This window comes from Opisthorchis viverrini (assembly GCF_000715545.1).
Source record: "Opisthorchis viverrini unplaced genomic scaffold opera_v5_70, whole genome shotgun sequence".
NCBI lineage: Eukaryota > Metazoa > Platyhelminthes > Trematoda > Opisthorchiida > Opisthorchiidae > Opisthorchis > Opisthorchis viverrini.
Window position 1 is genome coordinate 770,476 of NW_008751726.1, and position 20,636 is coordinate 791,111.

Sequence of the window (20,636 nt, forward strand, 5' to 3'; positions counted from 1 at the left end):
TATAACCATTTATTTTAAGAATTTCTCAGAAAGTCACTTCTATTGTTCGCTGACCTATGGTACGTGTATTCTTGGCTGTGTACAAGTGTGTTTGCAGCAAACCTTATGGATGAGCGTATGTTCGTCAAGTAAAATTCAAAACAACAACGGACCGTTTGTCATTGAGTCACCATAAAACTAAAAGAACACAGACACGATAGACAGCAACGTTTAGTGGAACAGTGAAGCTATAGGAAAGATAATCTGAATACTGGACGAGTCCGTGACGACAACCGTTGATTGACACTGCGTGAGTAAGAGCGACGTGTACAGAGCGGAAATGATGACCAAGGTAAGATAACCCACAGGAAGACAACGCCGTCTGTCCGTCTATTTAGGATAAATTCATTTTTACCATTTTTGTGAATGTATATTTCGTTCACGGCTCCGGAATACCTGGCCGGATGAATATCATTAATTTATTGGTTGGGAAACCGCATCATACCTTCAGACCGTCGTTTTGCACGAACTTTTGGAATGGAACAGGTTCTCTAAATTAAGGACTGCTATAAAAACGGTCGCAGTGGACGCTTCCGACAGTATTTGGTAGGTAGTCGCCTGGCGTTCACTTTCCCGTTCTCACTTAAATTGTGGTTCCTTGTGAACCACGGCTTCAACTGCAGTGATTGGCCTTAGCTAGTTTTTCCTGTCTCTGCATAGGCATTTCGCAACGATTCACTTGGACGTCTGTATTAAAACTGATATGTTTATAATCGTTTAATTTTCTCTGGATTGGCATTTTAGCACTTCTTCGTGTGTAAAAACAACTTGCAGTCGTCTTCCAAGCAGTGATTGCGCTGCATTCTGTTCATTACACAGTACGTTTTGATTAGGCGAATTATCCCAAGCTTCACCTGTAGTCCAGCTTTCTAGTGTCGACTCTTCTAAAGGGCAGTTCTGTCTCTCAGGCACAGGATTAACGGATGGACTGTGTGGTACCGCGCTAGAACTTCTGTTGTAGTAGGTAGTGTCCAAACGCTGACGGAATTCACTTCGAAAGTGCGGATCTTTATTCGAAATAACCTCTTCTGATAAACTATAAACGTGTAAACAAATAGCGGAGACAATCAATCATCGCCGTTGCGGTCCTTTCACCATATCAGGGGGGCTTTAGGCTATTTACTGTGGGAACACTTTGTAGCCGAGTTTTCTTTGTGCTAGTCTTTGCAAACTGGTCCATATTATTGAACACATCATTTATCTATGTCCGCGTTGGATACTGTGTGGATTAGATCAGTGTACCAGCGCACACTGTCTTTCGAATGTTCGCGTGCACAGCAGTAACAATAATAGTCACAGGTAAAAAGATGCATTGCATGACCCCAAACGGCCGTTCAAATTAGGCTCTGTTGCATGACAGGACGTTCTTCTCATAAAGTACAAATCTGTTGGTAACAAACAGTGGTTTTCATAGTGGAATTCAATAATAGTCACAGGTAACAAGATGCATTGCATGACCCCCTAAACGCCCGTTGAAATTAGGCTCTGTTGCATGACAAGACGTTCTTCTCATAAAGTACAAATCTGTTTACAAATCCGCAGCTATTCTGATAGTTCAGTGTGCCCATAAATCATTGGTAGATTCATGTGACTTTTAAGTATGCATAATACTTTTCATGTTCGCTAATGAGTTCAAGAGTTGCAGCTCACTGTCTGTTGGTTATAAGTGATATGTTTCATTCATGTCTCTGTGTTCTAGTTTTCACACTTGGAAGTCTGCACAGTGTATCAGAAACCTAATTGTAGTGATTCACACTTGTAGTTCAAAGGTAGTTGGTACCGCCGAATTAACCGCAGCAATCCTTGTCTCTCGCTCCCGCAACCGAGCAAGACTTTCAGTGTACGGTAGTCAGCTGATTAAGCAAAAAATAAAATAAACTCAATATCATAATAAAGCTGGCGAAATAATAATAAACGTAGAGATAATTTTATTATTCTATTACCAGAAGCCAAAGCCTAAGGAGGTAATTATTTTTCACTTGTGGAAAATCGTGTTCAGTATTTGAGAAGTTTCTAAAGTAGAGTATTGAACGCTCGCAGAACAGAAATATGGTCAGTAAACGTCCCATTCGAGCTGTTGATCCAGAAATGATCTCGAGCAGACAGTTGAATTGTGTTACACAGAATATAGAAGCCAGAGTTCCTGTTTTCGGTAAGTAGGACTCAACATGACGGGAACAGGCCGCTGTTTCCGACGGACATTAGCATCTGGTCGGACACTGAATCACTAACGAGAGCTAATCCGGTCGTTAAATCGGTTTGTGATGACAATCACCTAATCACCCTACGTAACAACGAAGTGGGCAGAAAGAGTGAAAAAGAACAAATTACAGAGGATTTCGTTAGCCCCAAAAGCCCCATCCCCGTGTGCAATTAGCATCTTCAAATCTAATTCTTGTAGGTCTCATAATTTTCAAGTCTTCCAAAATTTACAGATGACACTTAACTGTTTATAGTTAAAGTTTCCGACAGATTTTCAAAGCAAGTCAAGAAATCATTTTGATTAGCAAATTAATAAAAGACAGAATATGACGATAGATAGTATTTTCAAAGCACGTGAAATGAGGATATTGTCCACCCCATTTGATCTTTTGGTGGACTGAGTAGCATAGAGCTCCGTCGAGTCTTCTACTCATCGAGATCTCTAGAAAGCTGAGTTGTCATTAAAATTCGTTCACTCAGACACCGAAAGGTTCTGCTCTACATAGTTAGGTTGACCAATGAACGACCTGGCGTGTTCCCAGATGGAAGCAACAAAATAGCATGAAGAAAACGTTTATGGAAACGGATCCACTTGATCACGTAACTATTGTAGGTTCAAAGTGAGCGTAGAAAACACGGATGTATTGCGCACATGAGGCCCACAGGCCCACTTTATAAAAGCACGTATACAACTGTGATCATGTGTTCGGACGTCACACAACAATCCTCTTATTATTGACCAACGGACACGCAAGCTACGATTAGGTCTAACTAGCTGATCAGCCTCTGCGGCAATACTTCTTGCATCCTCTTCAAATTCAGAGCGAATATTTTCTGTGGTGGTCCTTACTTGGATCAACAGGGACTTAGTTTGGAGGTTCTGAATTTGTTTTTGCTCCGACGCTTGAGTCATGTGCTATGTACCGGAAAATTCCGAGCTTCCAAAGCAAATTACTGCTTGTTTTTTTGTCTGTATAAAACAACGGCGACAAAATGAGGTGAGTCCTGCCGGGTGTGAGTTTACTGGGGTCATCTTTTGCGATTCCGTGAGTTGTTGTCAAAAGAACAACTCCAGACAATTAGATCAATGTGTGGATCGCGAAAGTCTGAGCTGCACGAGCGTTTTCTTGTTCGTTTAAACTCATCAGTTGGGTGCAGTTGGATCGTACCAGAAACACCAGTCGATAAAGGCTGACGTGTCCCATCCCTCTATGTCAACGTGGTTAGTTTCAGTATAAAAAAGAGCTCATGTGACAAAGTTCTTAAGCATCCGGTTAAATTCTAAGTCCATGACTTAGTGACTGTTAGGTAATTGCAATCGTTCAGCTGTAGCACACTTTCAGTACCTGGCTACCACACCAACCGAAGGATGCACGAGGGCTTTGATACTGCCAGATTGCCCGAGCCTAGACAGGGGAAATTGAGAGGTAGAAGTCTGGTTAGATCCCCGGACCTTCCGGTCAGTAAACTCTAGCCACTGAGCCGTCTATCCCCCTCCCCAGCTACTCGGGAAAGTCCAGTGATTGGTCAGACAGGGCTTTCTGACTATTCATCAGTGATCATGTAGGTATTAGGGAACAACAATCCTAGAGGCATCTTGGGAACAATTGTATAGAGAGACTCAGTAGATCTTTGCATACAGTTTTATTGGTCTTTTTTCATATTTCTCATCAACGTGGATTAAAATCACAAAATAACAGGAGCAAAAGATTGCGGATCTACACTCGTCTTTCTAACAATCCCATACAATCGCGATATTAAATAATGACCTCAACGCATGTCCCTGAATCACGTTCAGCGTGCTTTGCTCCTACTCGGTCGGACGGCATTTTAGCACTTTTCCGAATGGGCTTTGTCTTCCAGGCACCCAGGTCCATTTTGAAAGCTTATTTGATCACACCAGATATCTATGAGTTTCTGATGCAGAAAACAAAGTCATTTGTCTTTCCGGAGCAGTTTTTGTCTTCTCTAGTGAGGTACAATCGTTGTCCACGCCCCGACTATCATCAGACTACAAATCAACTTCAAACCATGGCATATTTGTTTCTAGGTATCAAGAAAACAGTTCTTGTATTTTAACGTTGAACAGAAAAGAGTATGTTTCGGAAATGAATGTACTACTTTCCAACCAAAGGTAATTCCGGAGAAGTGCCACGACTTTAAACTTACATTTGACCGGGAAATGTGGCGACACAGTTCCAACCATTGCTGCTCTATACAGCCAAAACAAACAACTCGGATTCATCTGAACGAACACCATAAATGAGCTGTTCTTTAGAAACCCGTGAAGAAATTATCCCGATTAAACGGATTGTGAGTAAGTGAAGTCGAGCTTATCACAATCTGGGTCTCATCGGAAACTCTGTTAGACTTTGGAACATTTTAGTGAGTTCTCTCTTGATGATCCCTTACAGGAGATGATTGATTACTTATGTGGAGTTATCGTCAGGATATCCAACTAGGTTTTCCCTTTGATCTAATTAGGAACCACAGTTGATTGTGTACGGAAGATCTCGGCTTTGAACCTAAAGAGAAGGCTCATGAATAAGTACTAGGGATCACCGGCTGTTGAACTCGATGAAAACAGGTAATTCATGTTATCCTTTCTGCCCATCCTCACTACGTTTACGTTTTTGAAATCCTGGACCACTGCCACTTAGTGAAGGTTTACTAATCAATGCATGATGGACGGCCTTTTGTCCACGTAAGTGTTGATCAGAAACTCTTGTCCACGCCCCACCTCCATGCAGAGCAGTGTATCGTCTCATGAACTGTTTTTACACATTTATCCAACAAACATCACTTTTTCCTCAACGACGTATGTCTAGGCCTCTGATTCACGGGTTTATTTGGTGATATGCGGCCTTAAAGGTCCGCAACGGACCACAACGTCCTCACCTTCATAACGTGCTGAGTTTATTTCGAACTTCTGACCGTCGTAGGTTGTTTTTTTTTCTTCCAACAAATGAACCACACTAAATAGTGTCCCGGTTTCTTCTGTTTCATATTTACCGCAGTATTTCGGCGTGGATGTTCATTGCATTCATAATAAAACAAATTTTACTAACCGGACAATGCTTCGAAACAAGGGAGGTTGTGATTGACATTCGGTTGTCACTGTTTTGTACCCTTTCTTTAGTTGAGGTCATCCAAATTCAGCTTTCCTCCACATCTCTTCAGCTTGATAATCCGCATCACTTTTGCAGATTCGACCACACCTACCTATGTGTGTATGCTTCTCCGATTGAATACCGAACGTTGGCGGAACGTGCCGTTTGTGCTGCGCGCAGGAAAAGGTAAGCGTATATGATCATTCATTGTGTTACTAGTGTGTTTGTGAGTAGCTTCTATGTTCATGAGTGTAAGTCACACATGGCTCTGTATGCCATCATGAAAATCAGTTCATCGCGGTTCTGTTTATAGAACACTCCTACGTGTATGCCATCATGAAAATCAGTTCATCGCGGTAAACCCGCGCAGGTGCACAAAAGCGAGTGAGTACAAGGAACATTTGAGCTGCTCACAGCCGATCGGATTCAAGTGCCTGGGTCACCAAGTAGCACAAGACTTTGTCTAAAAGCCTACCTTAATAGCATTTTCGAATATTGTCTCTTCGTGGTCTATTCTTCCGCTTTATTTGCTCCACTCTACGTACATTTCATCAGATTTCCTTACGGATTCACAGCACTTGCTTGTTCAGTTTCCCTCCAGCACCTGTCCGTCCCCACATTTGTCGTACCACTTGTTTCCGCGCCTTCTCTGTTCCCTCATACAACTTCGAACCATGACAGTGTCCAACTTCGCGTTTTTTCTTGAGACCTGTATCTTCATTAGTCCTACTTAATTCTGCTCTCAGATCTGTTGCTTTTCACACTTAGTTATTTTTACCGTCAATTTTTCACGAGTTTACCACTCCGTTTTGTTAGCTTTGAACGAACGCAAAGCCGAAGTGCGAATCCAATTCAAAGACCTATCATTGATGTTATTCGGGTCTGATCCCACACCACGCAACGAACTTGTTATTCGGGTTCAACCTGATGAGGCAGTTTACATGAAGCTGAACACCAAATCTCCGGGTATGAAGTTCCACACGGAGGAGACTGAACTCGACCTGACTTATTCCAAACGTTATCAGGTTGGTTATCACCGATGACTCTTTGTGCAACCATGTACTCTTGAACTTTCCATTGATCTCTCATGAGGTAGTCCTCTCAAACAGGACTTAAATATAAACTCAGGTTACCCACTAACATTGCTGTAATTCGACTAATTTCCGTTACAATAATTCGTCTTCTGGGATATATTGGGCAGCGATTGTCTGTGCATAACAGTTGGCTGTATGTGTATCACTTCATAAAATTGCATATATGTTTAACCTTTTTTTTACAAATCAATGTATTTCGTAGCCATGACTTAACTTGCGTCGGATGGGTCTTGGGTGAATTCGTCTTCACCCGGTAGTCAAATCGAAAACGAAAGCTAGCCATGACTAACTTGCGTCGGATGGGTCTTGGGTGAATTCGTCTTCACCTGGTAGTCAAATCGAAAACGAAAGCTTTTTACACCATTTTTTACGTCGTCCGTCCCGTTGGAGTGGCCTCTGGTGGCCGTTCCGGACAGCGTGCTTTGTAGCACGAGTTTTCCGGCTCGGGCTGTCGCCCTGGAGCGACTCAACGCCCAATCCTTAGGAGCTCCAGATAATTTAGGGACCCAAAAACTATGCTGGGCCGTGGGTGTTTTGGTGAGTAAATTTCCCTCGTCAAGATATTCGTGTAGTAGCATTTTCCACCGGCTTACTTAAACTTTCTTCGATAGGACTTTTGATAAGGAAACACCACGCCCCGAAATCTCCTCAGGCTATTTGTCAGGTTGAATTGTAATCTTAAATACAATCCCGTCCTGTCTTCAGCACGTAAAACTACCGGATGCTTACGAACGGCTGTTACTGGACGTATTTTGCGGAATTCAGACGAACTTCGTGCGAAACGACGAACTGGAAGAAGCCTGGCGTATTCTAACGCCAGTTCTTGAGCAGCTGGAGAAGAATTGCGTCAAGCCCCTACCTTATATCTATGGCAGGTCAGTTGAACTGTTCCTCTGTCATCTATTGTTGTTTAATCACGTTTTCCATTCGAGTTTTGAAAACGTGTGTGTCTGTATGAGAGCTCGCAGACTATTCAGCCCTCACTGGTCGCTTCATTTACCGTTGGTCTTCATATCCATCTATCAAGTTAACTTAGGTCGAAAAGAGTCATCATCCGGAGGCGATTTTTGTCTAGTTTAGAGATTTTTTTCGAACCATGATTTTGCTAAAACTAGGGGCCGCGAAATGTGGTCTCCACCCCGTAAAGACTAATTTACTAGAATGAAGCATCGATTACTTTAGAGTGCCGTTGGAATCCCAAAGATTTGGGTTGATCCATTTCCTCTTGTCAATGTTTATGAAGAAGAGTTGTTTGAACCACAGTTCCATCAGCAAGAAATATAGCCCGCAGCTATAGACTGGAATGTAACCCTTGTTTGTGACATTTTGCCGGCCCTTTTCGTGGGATCGCTGGCAAATTGAAGAAACCGTCCGCACATAAGCAACTAAAGGTATTCTCATTCATTGAGCAGCATCGAAAACTTTGCAGGCTGCTGCCAGTCGGAATGATCTGATTAAATGTTGTGTAGCCGGTTCAGGGAATGGTAAATTTTCGCAACTAATTTTCTTTTTTTATCGTTTTGCTTCAGCCGTGATGGACCGGATGCGGGCAGTCTGCTGCGCAAGCGGGCTGGCTACCGATACTCTGGCACTTATTCGTGGTCCTCCGATACTCATAATAAAACACCAAAATAGGGCAATGTGAAATTGTCTAACCTACGGAATATCTCGTTGAACGCTCTCACATTCCCACAACCTGATTCATTTCCGCACACTTTGGTTGCTTTAACCACTTGCTCTAAACAATTTTATACATTACACTGGCGGGTGGCTCCCTATTCGTGTTCGAAATATTTTTTATTTATCATGATTCTCTTGACATGTATTTTGTTCAAAAGTTTGGTCTTTTCATTGTAGCAATAAATTAGCGTAAACTTATTCCGAAGGTGTCCCAATTTTCGCTGTGATGGCTACGTTTTCTGCAAAGTGCGGATCGTTTAGGTACCGTGGTTTAGAGTTGCTGCGTGTTACTGATAATTAGAACTCGTTTCAGTCATCCAAAGCTTGCCGAGTAGGACAGTGCAAGGGAAATGTCATGGCCCAGTCACACCCTCGATGGCGCTCGTGCATCCAAGCTATCGCCTTCAATGCATAGCTCCTTTTCCAACCACCCCACTCATTTGACAGCCCACTGACAGTGCTTGATTTATGCACCAATTTATCAGCTCCCGCCTGCAATGTGCAGCTACCTACCTTCCCCCCAAATCATCGGTGAACGAAACTGTGGCAGCTACAACCACTGTACGACGAGTACGCGGTTATTACAACTGACAATGATGATGAAAATGTCACCACTGATTTGCCCAGATCACTTTGGACTATCCGTCTCCGGCTAGTGTCCCAGTCACTCGTATCCAAAATTTCGGCAATTTCATCGCGCATCACGTAAGAAACGGAACACACCGTTTGTGGCTTTCCTATCAATCACATCTACTTGGACGAAATACCAGCTTAGACATTGTGAGGCTTCTCCTGTGGAATGGTGTCCTAGCTAGTCCAAATATGTCATGTGCGTTTCATGTTAGTAATGGCGATCATCCTGATCTAAATCGGATAGTGGTTAATGCTTAGCTCTGACAATTTCCGAAGTCTTATTTACCCAACACCACAGTCATCATGAACATCCATGGTTTGCCGTTGGGAGCATATCGACGACCGTGGTGTTACGTGCACTTCGCCTTTCGATGCTGAAAAGCCTAGCACCACTGTTCAGCTGTTTCACTCTCATTTGGAATCAGCTCACAAAATTTCAGAAATTTCCGAACCATCACTCTCCCGGCTAGTGGTTTGAAGTTTTTGACCGCGAGCAGCTGAACAGTTCTGTGATTACCTTTCAATCGACAGTTTATGACGCCGCTTATCCATCCACGTAGTAAATTCTCGTTTCATCCTGGTTGTTTGGTGGGCTTCTTTCACCTGTTTAGACGTACTATGATTGGAGTTATCGGTTGCCTCACACGTGAAAATAAGCCGTCACCTGCGAGCCTAATTTTTCCTTCTGTCCACAATAATTGGGGAGTTTATTTCGTTCCTGCAACATCCGAAATCTGTTCCACGGTTAGAATGTAATTATCAAGGGGCATCACTTAGACCGACATATTGATGAGCTACGATTACTGGGCTTAACACTGTCTGACCTCCGGTTTGAAGCTAACTTGTGATTATGTGAGCGCATCAAAATTTCCCAAACTGGATGAGAACACTCATCATGCTAGGGAGTTCAACTTTTACAGATGTTTCGTTGCTCGAGGATTGGTAACCTAGATAATCGAGCAAGATCTATTTCTACTGTTTTCTCGTTTGTTCAGTGTCAACTGAAGGAGGCACCACCAGGTTACCCAAGCCCGATAATAACAGTAATTCAACTGTAACACCCTTTCGGTGCCTAGCTACCATGCCACCTGAAGGAATCACGAGGGCTGGTATACTGCCAGGTTGTCCGACCCTTGACAGGGGAAGTTGAAAGACTGAGGTCGTGTTCGACCCACGGACCTTCTGGCCAGTAAATCCGCGCTCTGTCCACCCAGCCATCCTCCCCGAAGTAATAATAATAGTTCAGCTACAACAACCTATCGGTGCATAGCTGCCAGTGCCAACCGAAGGAAGCGTGAAACATGAGATACTGGTACCTAGACAAGAGCAGTTGCGATGCCGAGATTGGACTCGAACCACGGGCCGAACTCGCGATCGAGTTACAAAGGTCAGAAGTGCTTTCCTCCTGGTCAATACTTTCATGCCACAGTCACTAAACCGTTTGTGTGTTGACAGGAGAAATGGATCCCAGAATGCAGTTTCTTGCGCAAAATGGAGAAACCATAATTAACACGGTGAATTCAATCTTCAAAGGAATGATTTTCCTCTGATCAAAAATCGAGTAGACCAATGGCCCTAATGCAGTTTCAACTCAGCCCTTGGAGATTCCTCATAGCTTATTTAGAAGGTCCCCGTAGCCCTTTCTAGAACGAAGCCACCTCACTCGTTTCATGATTAGTGTTCATAGACATTTGTGTGTACTGTCTATGAGTTGCTACAACCCCCAGCTTTCCTTTCCACATGATTTTCCAAAAAAATCTGAACACTTTCATTGCAACATATTACTAACAACGATAGTTCTCAGTGTGACATACTGCTAGTGTCCAAATCACTCACTTCAACTGCTGCTGATTCCAGTTGAGTTGCTACAACCCCCCAGCTTTCCTTTCCACATGATTTTCCAAAAAAATCTGAACACTTTCATTGCAACATATTACTAACAACGATAGTTCTCAGTGTGACATACTGCTAGTGTCCAAAGCACTCACTTCAACTGCTGCTGATTCCAGTACAGTCGATATATACACGGTTAGCTTTACCAGATTTTTCGTGGAGAACGGTAACTACGGTAAAACTGTTCAGCCGCTGGCCTGAAGTTTGCGGCTTCGAGGCTTCCTGAATTTCGTAAGGTGCGCACTGGTGATGATTTCCGATGCTTCTCGGTATCCCAGCATTGAATAGCATCACAAAATCCTAAAAATTACAGAATCCCCTGATACTAAGATCAACTACAAATAAATGTATTCCTACTGGTTAGTCGCACGGGTTTGTATTGCGTGAACAACACCAATAGCCAAACCCGTACCAGATCCGTACAAAATGCCCTGGATTATGTATCGATCTTTGATCCACCAACACATGAGCATCGTCTTGGTTGGCAAACAATTGTCACTTCGAGTTTCTGTTGCATCGATGTAGAACGCACTGGACTTGTTATCTGAAGCGCAACGTAGGAAGTTAGGGAGTCGGACACAAAATTAGAATTAGCCGTCAGTTGGCTAAAGAGAAAAGCTCATATTTTCACAGGGTCCGGAGGAGGTAGTAAATGGAGGAGCTTCAGCCTAATAAGTAGCGTTTCGGCTTCAAACGGAGTTCATGTGTGGTACACAAAATATAACATGATTCCACCCTGACGCACACAGATAAGCATAAAATATAAGCACAGTGGCGACTCCTTATGCACTTCCGGTAAATGTTATCCTGTGGTCCCTTACCGCATTCATACCATGTCAACAGTTTGAACGCCGTAACAATTGCCCATGTTCTGGTGTTTAAAGACACACTACTCAATGCCGTCAAGTTCATAGAACGGGCAGGGCGTATTGCGTCGTGAATAGCTATGGTTGTTACCATTACGGCGCGATTCCAGGAGTAAGTGTTTAATCGGTGTTCTCTCAGTTACTGTGTAGTTCGCCAGTTTAATTCCGATCGGAACACGTTCCGCGATGACCAAACAAACAAGTACTCTCTAGAATCGTGTTCTTGATAGGGCGTTACTTGTACAATCCCACCATCTGTGTTCATACAGTGCGCACAGGAGATTGCGACAGCCTTTGAAAACCCACATGTGCGTTTCTCAGTAGTCGCCAAATTCCCTCCTGAGGACGCCTTAGTAGATTATGTAGGACAGCTAAATTTGCTTTTGGAAGCTGAGGACCAAAGAAGTAAGTTTACCATGTTCGCTTTTTGTTTTCGAGAAATCCATTTTTTCATGGAGTAATCTCGTGGAGAGTAATCAGATTCATGAGACCGCTGTTGTTCTTACGTCGGTTAATTCGTTTTGAGGAAATTACGTACTTGAACCTAACAACCCCCGGTTTATCTCCTTCATGCTCAATAGAAGCTCATGTAACCCTGTTATTACATAGGCACAAACGTCTCACCTTTTTTGACGAACGATGAGAGTGAAACCATTGCAACGTCCCTCGACCGACAGAGCGGAATTTTCAATTGCTTTGTGACCTTCAGAATTCACCTGGTTGAGGAAGAAAAGAGTGAAATACGCAATCGGGCCAGACATAGCATGCATGGAATTGTTGACAATGAGTAGCTCGAAAGCTTGGGGAAATTACTCTTGATTGTCCCTCATCGGTCAAATCAACTCCTGGTCACCGTTTCGGAATGCTTTGATAAACAAGCGGTAGTTTTTTTTGCAGAGCTTCGCCTTCCACACAGAAGCTCCACCAGGCCAAGTGAGTAATGTAGAAAGTTGGTCGGGACTTAAAGAACTAACGTCCGGATGGTGTATATCCTGCAAATTTGAGTAGGTGTCCATTGGGGGCGGTGCTGCTACCGGTATAACGACGCGTACTACTGATGAGGCGTGCGAGAAATCTGTCGGCTTCTCGAAGCTGCACCTCGCATCTAATGGAAGATGAAGTTTATTACGGAACCCTTGGAACTACTTTGCAGTGTTCGTTTAAAATATTCATGAAAGTTCAAAAAGACGCGTGAGAATGTTCAGTTTTTTTTTAAACCTGAAGGCTAACCACGTGCATATGAGACGTTTACTTCCTTGTCCTTAACTGCTTAGTTGGTATTCGCTACTTCCTTATTCTTAACTGCTTAGTTGGCATTTTTTAACAAACAGCTCCGCGGTAGATGGCTTTCATCCTTATATTTAAAGCCGTAACCAGAACACGAATAACGTTTCCGTGACCATAGCCACTTTATGATCGACTGTGTGGACCATCCTGGAGGATATCGGGGAATTGCAGCAGCTGTACTGGAGGCCGACCGGGTTAATTTGGTGGCACTGGAGACCCACTTCAGGGGGCGGAGGAGGCTGCCCGGCTACGGCCAGAAGGGACCCTCAGAACATGGACTGTGCACCCCCTAGGGAAGCTGTCGCAGCGGGGTTCGGTACATCGTCCGACCGCATGGAAGCTGTGAGGTGATTCAAAGCGACCAGGATGGGACCTGCATGGGAGCCAATGGTGTTGTTTGCAGGCCTGCAGCGCACGCTGCATCGGGCTTTGCCGGGACTAGACGGAGTATTACGCCAGCAGTTGATGTCTGGCCAGGTCATCAGAGCTGTGCATCCTGCACTTGTTGCCCAGTTGCGGTTATCGAGAACAAATGACCGGTTGATTGTGGATAAACTCGTGCGTTTGGCGCGGAAATTGGCGGAGAAGCCACTAACCACCCTGGGGTCTCAGAAGAAGAAGGATGATTCACCGGTGGAGGAATTGCAGACTAAGATGGGCCAACTAGCCACATAACTTATAACCGTCAATAGCCATCAATTGACAAGGCAAGCTCCAAAGAGCTGATTTTAAGAATGTGGCATGTCTGACCATCGGAAGAATCAATATCGCCACCACCTGTACATAATAACACTACAAATTAATCCCGTTTTCTGGTGGGCTGTTATTATTACTGTGATACAGTTTGGGATGCAGGCTGTTATCAAGCTAGCCGGGAAGAGGGTGCTGAGCCTGATTTATACGGTAGCAAGTGATGTCATTGAAACAGAGTGAAAGTGGGGCTGAATGCAAATCGTGTGCGCTAGCAGTTGAAGCGGGGGTGAATGCCAACTGGAAATCAACGGATTTTCAGGGCCCAAAAGCGCTTAGGCGACAGGTTGGTGCAGCGTGAGTTCCTGATCAGCCCAAACACAAAATATGACTTAGGGAGCGGATTTCTCGAGAGCGTGGAATCCGTAGCGAAAATAGATGAGGCAAACTGATGACTAAGTACGGCTCAGTCAGGCTTTAAGGCTGCCCAGTCACTGGTGTGGGTTGACTTCGTATCCGAGAGTCTATTGGTGCACAGGTGGTGATAGCCATAATACAACTCAATACAAGTATATGCACCAATAACAGTCTCTGCTGCGGTTGACAGTAGTTTACAGAAGTGATTAGCAGCATGTAGAAAATGAAGGTAATATAAAATGTGGAACGAACCAAAAGGGAACTTATCGTACGTGAGGTTCCATTGGTGAACGTGCGGACTGCGGGGCCGTGTTTTCATCATAGTATAGCTGCTATGTGTGCTCCATAACCGTCCGTGGACTTGGAGTGCTTGATTGACTCCTTGCACCCTGCGCGCACGAGACTGTGCATGTTGACTGAGTTGTCTTCTTCTGTATATAGCAAAGTTTGACGTGTGTGTAAAAAATGAATCGTTCCGATGTGTACAAGACAAGAACTGGCCTGTTGTTGTTCGCTGTTGCGGGCGGGACGGCATTTTTCAGGTTATTTGTGTGCTTTTGTGGTAGGCAAGTCGCGTGATCTAGTAAACATGCATGTACTAAACAAATTAGTTGGAGTTGGTTGACGGCACATGGAAATGTTCACTACAAGTCTCCGACTTGTAATGTGCCGTCAGTGCAATCTTTGGCTAGGGTGTACTCCGAACTTTTCACAGGAGATATAGATCCGTTTGGCATCTGCTCATGGACTGAACATGAAAACCCTCTCTTCTGATTTCTTTCGTCCTTACGGCCCAGTTCGCTATCGGTCCATCTACGAAAGCTGTTCAATAAACACTTTCAAGAGATGTTAAGCGGTATACTCGAGAGAGTGAACAGTTCATACAAATTCCAGTTGTTCTTGTGAAGAAAACAAACCGGTAACAACTATTTCGCGTCGATTTCCGGTTGCTGAGTGAAATAAGCATTGATCGGGTTGCAATAGTGCCTTCGGTTGCGGAGATTCTCACTTCCCTCCAGTATTCTCAATATTTCACTGTGTTCAAATTACGTTCCAGATACCGGCAACTACCTATCAAGGTTGAAAGTCATGAGAAAGAGTGCCAGCGCCTTTTGAAGCTTAAGCACGACACGGCCTTGTTGGAGAAGCCCTTATATAACCCTGCTTTCAACACCGCCAAGGCGACATCAAAGCAACCTCCTATGGTGACAAAGTCGAATAGGGCAAAGCCTCCTTCAGCATGCTGGTAATACGGCAAATGGCATTTTGTGCGATTGTGTCCGTATAAAAAGCACAAATGTTCATTGTGTAATCGACGTTGCCACAAGGAAATCCATTGTCGGACGCGAAAAGCTAGTCAAAGGTGCGGTCAAACCCAGAGGTCACGAAGAAAACGGAGCCAATCAGAATCGGAAGTCCGTGCTCCACAGGAAAGCCGGCAAGCATCCAGGCCAGTCAATCATTCAATCATTTCAGCAAAACCTGGTGAGTGTTCTCGCACGCGGCAGAAGCACGACCGAATGTGATCAGCGTTCAGGCTTTTCATAGAGGCACGATCGATGTTGATAGGTGTTCATTAACGCCTATCAAACGGCCTGCATCAGTGTCGGAAAGTCCCCTTTAAATAGCGTGGGACCGTTGTAAATTTCGCTCTCGCGCTCGCACGCACTCACGCTCTCGCACTCGTTTGTTCGAAATATAGCGGTTGTGTTCCCCTCTGTGAGTCTTTTTTTCTCCAGCGTTAGGCACTGGAGCAGGTCAGCAGCAGATACCACAGATTGACTAATCAGCAAATATAACAGATTGGCGACGCCCGAACCTACTGGATCATGACAATAACTGCTGAAGCGTTGAAAAAAATTCTGCTGCAACAACAAAACGAGTTTGAAGCGGTACAATTACGTTTGGTGGAAGCATTGCCGCAGCAGCTTAAAATTCAACCACCAAATTCCGCTCCGGATACAAGTTCAGTCGACTCGATCTCCAATAGCATCACGGAGTTCCCTCGTGACCCTGATGCCGGCCTTACCTTCGATTTTTGGTTCAGACGTTACAAAGATGTTTTCTAAGTCGAACTGAAGCACAAATATAATGCCTGGATAGTACGCTTATTGCTCAGAGAGCTTCGGACAACCTAACACACACTGTATTCCGACTTTATCCTGCCTTAGAACGCGTGAGATCTCAGTTTTGACAAAACCGTGCGGAAACTGTCAATGATTTTCGGTGAGCGTTCCTCCTTGTTTAATATTCGCTACCAATGTATGAAACTGGCGAAAAAGGAGTCCGAAGACTACATCACTTATGCCGGTAGAGTCAACCTTGAATGCGAAAAATTCAAGCTATCTACCATGACGGAAGACCAGTTCAAATGTCTTATTTTCATGTGTGGTCTTCAGTCACGTTCAGACAGTGGTATCAGGGCAAGGCTATTGGGCAAGACCAAACAAAACTCCCGAGATAACGCTGCAGCCTATTACCCATGAGTGCCAGCGCCTTTTGAAGCTTAAGCACGACACGGCCTTGTTGGAGAAGCCCTTATATAACCCTGCTTTCAACACCGCCAAGGCGACATCAAAGCAACCTCCTATGGTGACAAAGTCGAATAGGGCAAAGCCTCCTTCAGCATGCTGGTAATACGGCAAATGGCATTTTGTGCGATTGTGTCCGTATAAAAAGCACAAATGTTCATTGTGTAATCGACGTTGCCACAAGGAAATCCATTGTCGGACGCGAAAAGCTAGTCAAAGGTGCGGTCAAACCCAGAGGTCACGAAGAAAACGGAGCCAATCAGAATCGGAAGTCCGGTCTGTGGCAAAATTCAGATTCCGGTTTTGATTCTTCCTTCAACGAAGTGACCGCAGAACTTGCTGGCAGAAAGATCAGATACCTGAAAGAAACCTCAGAACGGAAGTCCGTGCTCCACAGGAAAGCCGGCAAGCATCCAGGCCAGTCAATCATTCAGTCATTTCAGCAAAACCTGGGGAGTGTTCTCGCACGCAGCAGAAGCACGACCGAATGTGATCAGCGTTCAGGCTTTTCATAGAGGCACGATCGATGTTGATAGGTGTTCATTAACGCCTATCAAACGGCCTGCATCAGTGTCGGAAAGTCCCCTTTAAATAGCGTGGGACCGTTGTAAATTTCGCTCTCGCGCTCGCACGCACTCACGCTCTCGCACTCGTTTGTTCGAAATATAGCGGTTGTTTTCCCTTCTGTGTGTCTTTTTTTTCTCCAGCATTAGGCAGCAGCTACCACAGATTGACTAATCAGCATATACAACATTTACCGTGTGCGGAGACGATACCTTTGTGTGCAACAATCCGGAACTAGAGCCCGCAATTAATTTGAAGTATATATTGAAACGGATCTGGGAGGCTTCTTTGAGGGTAAATGAATCCAAGCCACAGGTCATTCAGAGTTCGGTGATACTTCTGGAGCGTAAAGCGGGTCACGGAAAATTCAGCCAACTACCAGAAAACTGGCAATGATTGAGGACTGCCCTGTTCCCAAACCAAAGCGATCTCTACGGCAGCATCCTGAACGAAAGGCATACTACAGCCTATTTGTTAAGGATTTCAACAAGGTTGTTGTCCCACTGTACGACTTACTGGAGCAAAATCGGAAATTTGAATGGACCGGAGAAGCACATGAGGCTTTTAAGCATGTCAAAGCGCGGATGATGGGTCGGCAACTAATCCTCAAACTACCCAGGGTCGGATTGATGTTCATTGTTGCAAAAAACGCTAGTGCTCTTGGTACCGGTGCAGTCCTAAAGCAAAAGAATGAAGTTATCGAACATATCACTAGTGTCTTGACTAACTCTGAACAGAAGTACTCAACCACTGAGAAAGTATGTTAAGCAATCGTTTGGGTCCTGTATAGGTGGAGGTCATATCTGCCTGGAAAAAGATTTCATGTCAAAACTGATCACAAACCCCTGGAATGGATCAGGAACACCAAAGATACCCGCAAAAAGCTTGCGCGCTGCGTACCCCGATTTCCAGAGCACGGCTTCACGATCCGGTACGTGCCAGGGAAGGAGAACCACTTCGCCGATCGGCTGTCAATACCAGAGCCTGAAGCTGAGGTCCCCAGGATCATGATTGGTGCCAATAGCTTCGTCGTCAAACTGGATCCCGGAAGGTTGGTGCAACTCTAACGGCTGGATTCTGTGCTACGGAAGGTTGCAGCCGCCTTGTTGGATGGGAGGAGCATTGGGAACGGAGATGAAGACAAGAAATTGGAAACGTTCCAGAATCACCTTGATCGGTCAAGGCTGAATGAAGCCGGCATTATTTCATGGAACGCCACTGATTTGGATGTTGTAGTGCCCTTTATACCTCTCGTCCTGAGACGGAAGCTTATCGTTGAATGCCATGAGAAACGTGGTGCCCCAGAACGTACGACTTACTTCGGCCTGCTGGCCAGGGATGAGAAGTGACGTGATGAATTATGTGGTGTCCTGTAAGCGTTGCCAACTAAATGAAAGGAAGTAGGCCTTTGCTGCGGAGTTATTTATTGGTAAGCGCCAACTGACCGGTTACAGACCACTGGGCAGCTGAGCAAAACTCCCATTTGCACCTTAATTAAAAAAACTATACATCCATCTTCTCCTGAACGCGTCTTCTCGAACTTTCCTGGATATTCATTGACTCCAATCATTCATCGCTCAAATCCAAGCAAATGTTACAAAACGACTCCACAAATTCCGCAACAGATCTTCCCTTTTCAAAAGACACAAAGCGAAATTCCACGAACACATAGATTATGTGGTGTCCTGTAAGCGGTGCCAACTGATGAAAGGGGACATAACAGGGGCAGCTCATCCCATGAAACCTATTCCTGTCACGGAACTGGGCGAGTTATAGTCCGTTGACGTCACGGGCCCCTTTCCGTTGACAACCAGCAGCAATCAATACATCGTGATAATGACAACACCTAACCCGGTGGATCGAAACGGCGGTCGTGCCTAATCAACGGGCGACGATTATCACCTGGTGGATCGAAACGGCAGTCGTGCCTAATCAACGGGCGACGATTATCAGCGGAGTGATAATGCATCACATCGTGGCCAACCATTGGGTGCCAAAAATGGTCCTAACCGATCAGGGGCCTTGCCTCGAGATAGAAGAGTTTAGGAATTGCTTGCAGAATCTTGGTATCAGATGGCTGAAGACGCCACCATACCACCGGCAAAAAAATGGTTTAACCGACTTTGAAGTGGTGAAGATGTGTAACGGTGATACTTACGTTTCTTGCAAAGGAGGTCCGTTGCGGAAGTTGTGGAGTCGCTTTGCAGCAGTTGCTTGGATTTCAGCAGCAGTTAACGAATATCCAAGAAAGTTCAGGGAGACGCGTCCAATAGAAGATGGATGTTCAGTTTTTTTAAATAAGAGGCATATATGTCCGATAGTCTCAAACTGGTCAGTTGGCATTTTCTAATAAATAACTCCGCGGCGAAGGCCTTCTTCCTTTCACCGGCACCAAGTCAGTTTGAAGGTAAAATATATCAGCCTACACATTTTTATAGTAACCAGCAGCGTTTCGTGTTACCTGCGGAGCTATTGGGCCGCTGACTTTTTATTTTAATGATGGCTATTCAGCGCTAGTCAAACGCCAAAGTGTCAGTAAAATGATGGTAATGGAATGCCACACTCAGTCTGATGGCACGCTCAGTGGTCTTCCTTCTGATTTTCGCTGTCTCCTTCACCTACTTGTTCCTTTTTCTGCCACTTTACACAACTTGTTCATCTGACCCTAGCCACATCTGGGACGCATACGTCCTAGTTCGTTGACTTCCGTCCGCAATCGACTATCCTTGTTTGGTACCATACTTTCAGACTACTCAGCCCAGACGTTCAGTGGCATTTATTCGGCAATATGCATTTAGCACTTCTGTCCCCCAAAGTGCATCTTGTATCCGGCTATCCTCTACCTCAGCACCAGAGCGTTTACTCAGTCTTTATATGAGGTATATTTTTCGCCATTTGTCTCCACTGCAAATTTTCCCACCACTACATCCCTCTTTGAGCTTTTCTTGGCGTGAGCCAAAAACTTGTCCGTCCTTGGTCACCCACGGCCAGCAACGGCTTTCAAGCGCACTTCAAATCATCCGCTTTCATCAATGGACTATTTGTACCTCCGGCCTTATTCCCCGGATTTGGTCATCCCGATTTAAGACACCTGTCCCGTTCAGAATTTTACTATCCGATCGTGCCTCAGTTGGTATGGTACCTACAAGTTAAGAAATGAGTTCATCATTATTGTTTGTACCATGATATATTTATGTTCATATTAGTTCCGTTATGGCATAATCTTCATCATTCCAAGCAAATTTGAATGGCATGCAGCTGTTCGACGTTCGCACATTTCAGTGCAGGCAACTGGCAGCTAGTCTGAATAAGAGTCGCATAGTTGTCCGCGGTACAATGTGGGCAGCGGCCAACCTCACATTATCAATAACTTGGACGCCGTAGCAGAATACGACATGTTGCGCATTTGAGTTTGTCACCTGACGCAGTAGTGGCCTCGAATGTAACCACCGGTAGCCATGCATGAGTCTTTATTGGGGCTAGCGAAAGACTGCCTTCTAGTCTTTGTAACACAAATGTCTACTAGCGGAATATTTGAAGGTGCGTAAAGGTACCCAACCCATTTAGCAGCAAGCGTATTAAAATTCTCTTTTGGCTTAGTTGCACGGAAAGATTTATGTTTGATCGAAA

At 44.7% G+C, this 20,636-nt stretch overlaps 3 protein-coding genes across 3 annotated transcripts in view; 2 read left to right on the forward strand and 1 right to left on the reverse strand.

Moving 5' to 3' along the window:
* T265_04324 (hypothetical protein) overlaps positions 1-8,314 on the forward strand; it is a gene marked incomplete at both ends in the record, with an annotated part of 40,013 nt that extends 31,699 nt beyond the window's left edge. The window contains 4 exons of the mRNA XM_009169033.1: positions 5,448-5,537; positions 6,168-6,376; positions 7,151-7,320; positions 7,975-8,314. Coding sequence (XP_009167297.1) covers positions 5,448-5,537; positions 6,168-6,376; positions 7,151-7,320; positions 7,975-8,080 — 575 coding nt within the window. The remainder of the gene's footprint in view (positions 1-5,447; positions 5,538-6,167; positions 6,377-7,150; positions 7,321-7,974) is intronic.
* Positions 6,721-7,023, reverse strand: T265_04326 (hypothetical protein; the record flags this gene model as incomplete). The annotated part of the gene is made up of 1 exon (XM_009169035.1): positions 6,721-7,023. One exon carries the CDS (start codon positions 7,021-7,023, stop codon positions 6,721-6,723), a length of 303 nt encoding a protein of 100 aa, XP_009167299.1.
* Positions 8,315-8,593: 279 nt separating the features above from the next.
* Positions 8,594-12,308, forward strand: T265_04327 (hypothetical protein; the record flags this gene model as incomplete). Its single annotated transcript, XM_009169036.1, has 5 exons — positions 8,594-8,695; positions 8,753-8,905; positions 9,679-9,801; positions 9,835-9,947; positions 12,227-12,308. 5 exons carry the CDS (start codon positions 8,594-8,596, stop codon positions 12,306-12,308), a joined length of 573 nt encoding a protein of 190 aa, XP_009167300.1.
* Between the last annotated feature and the right edge of the window lie 8,328 nt (positions 12,309-20,636).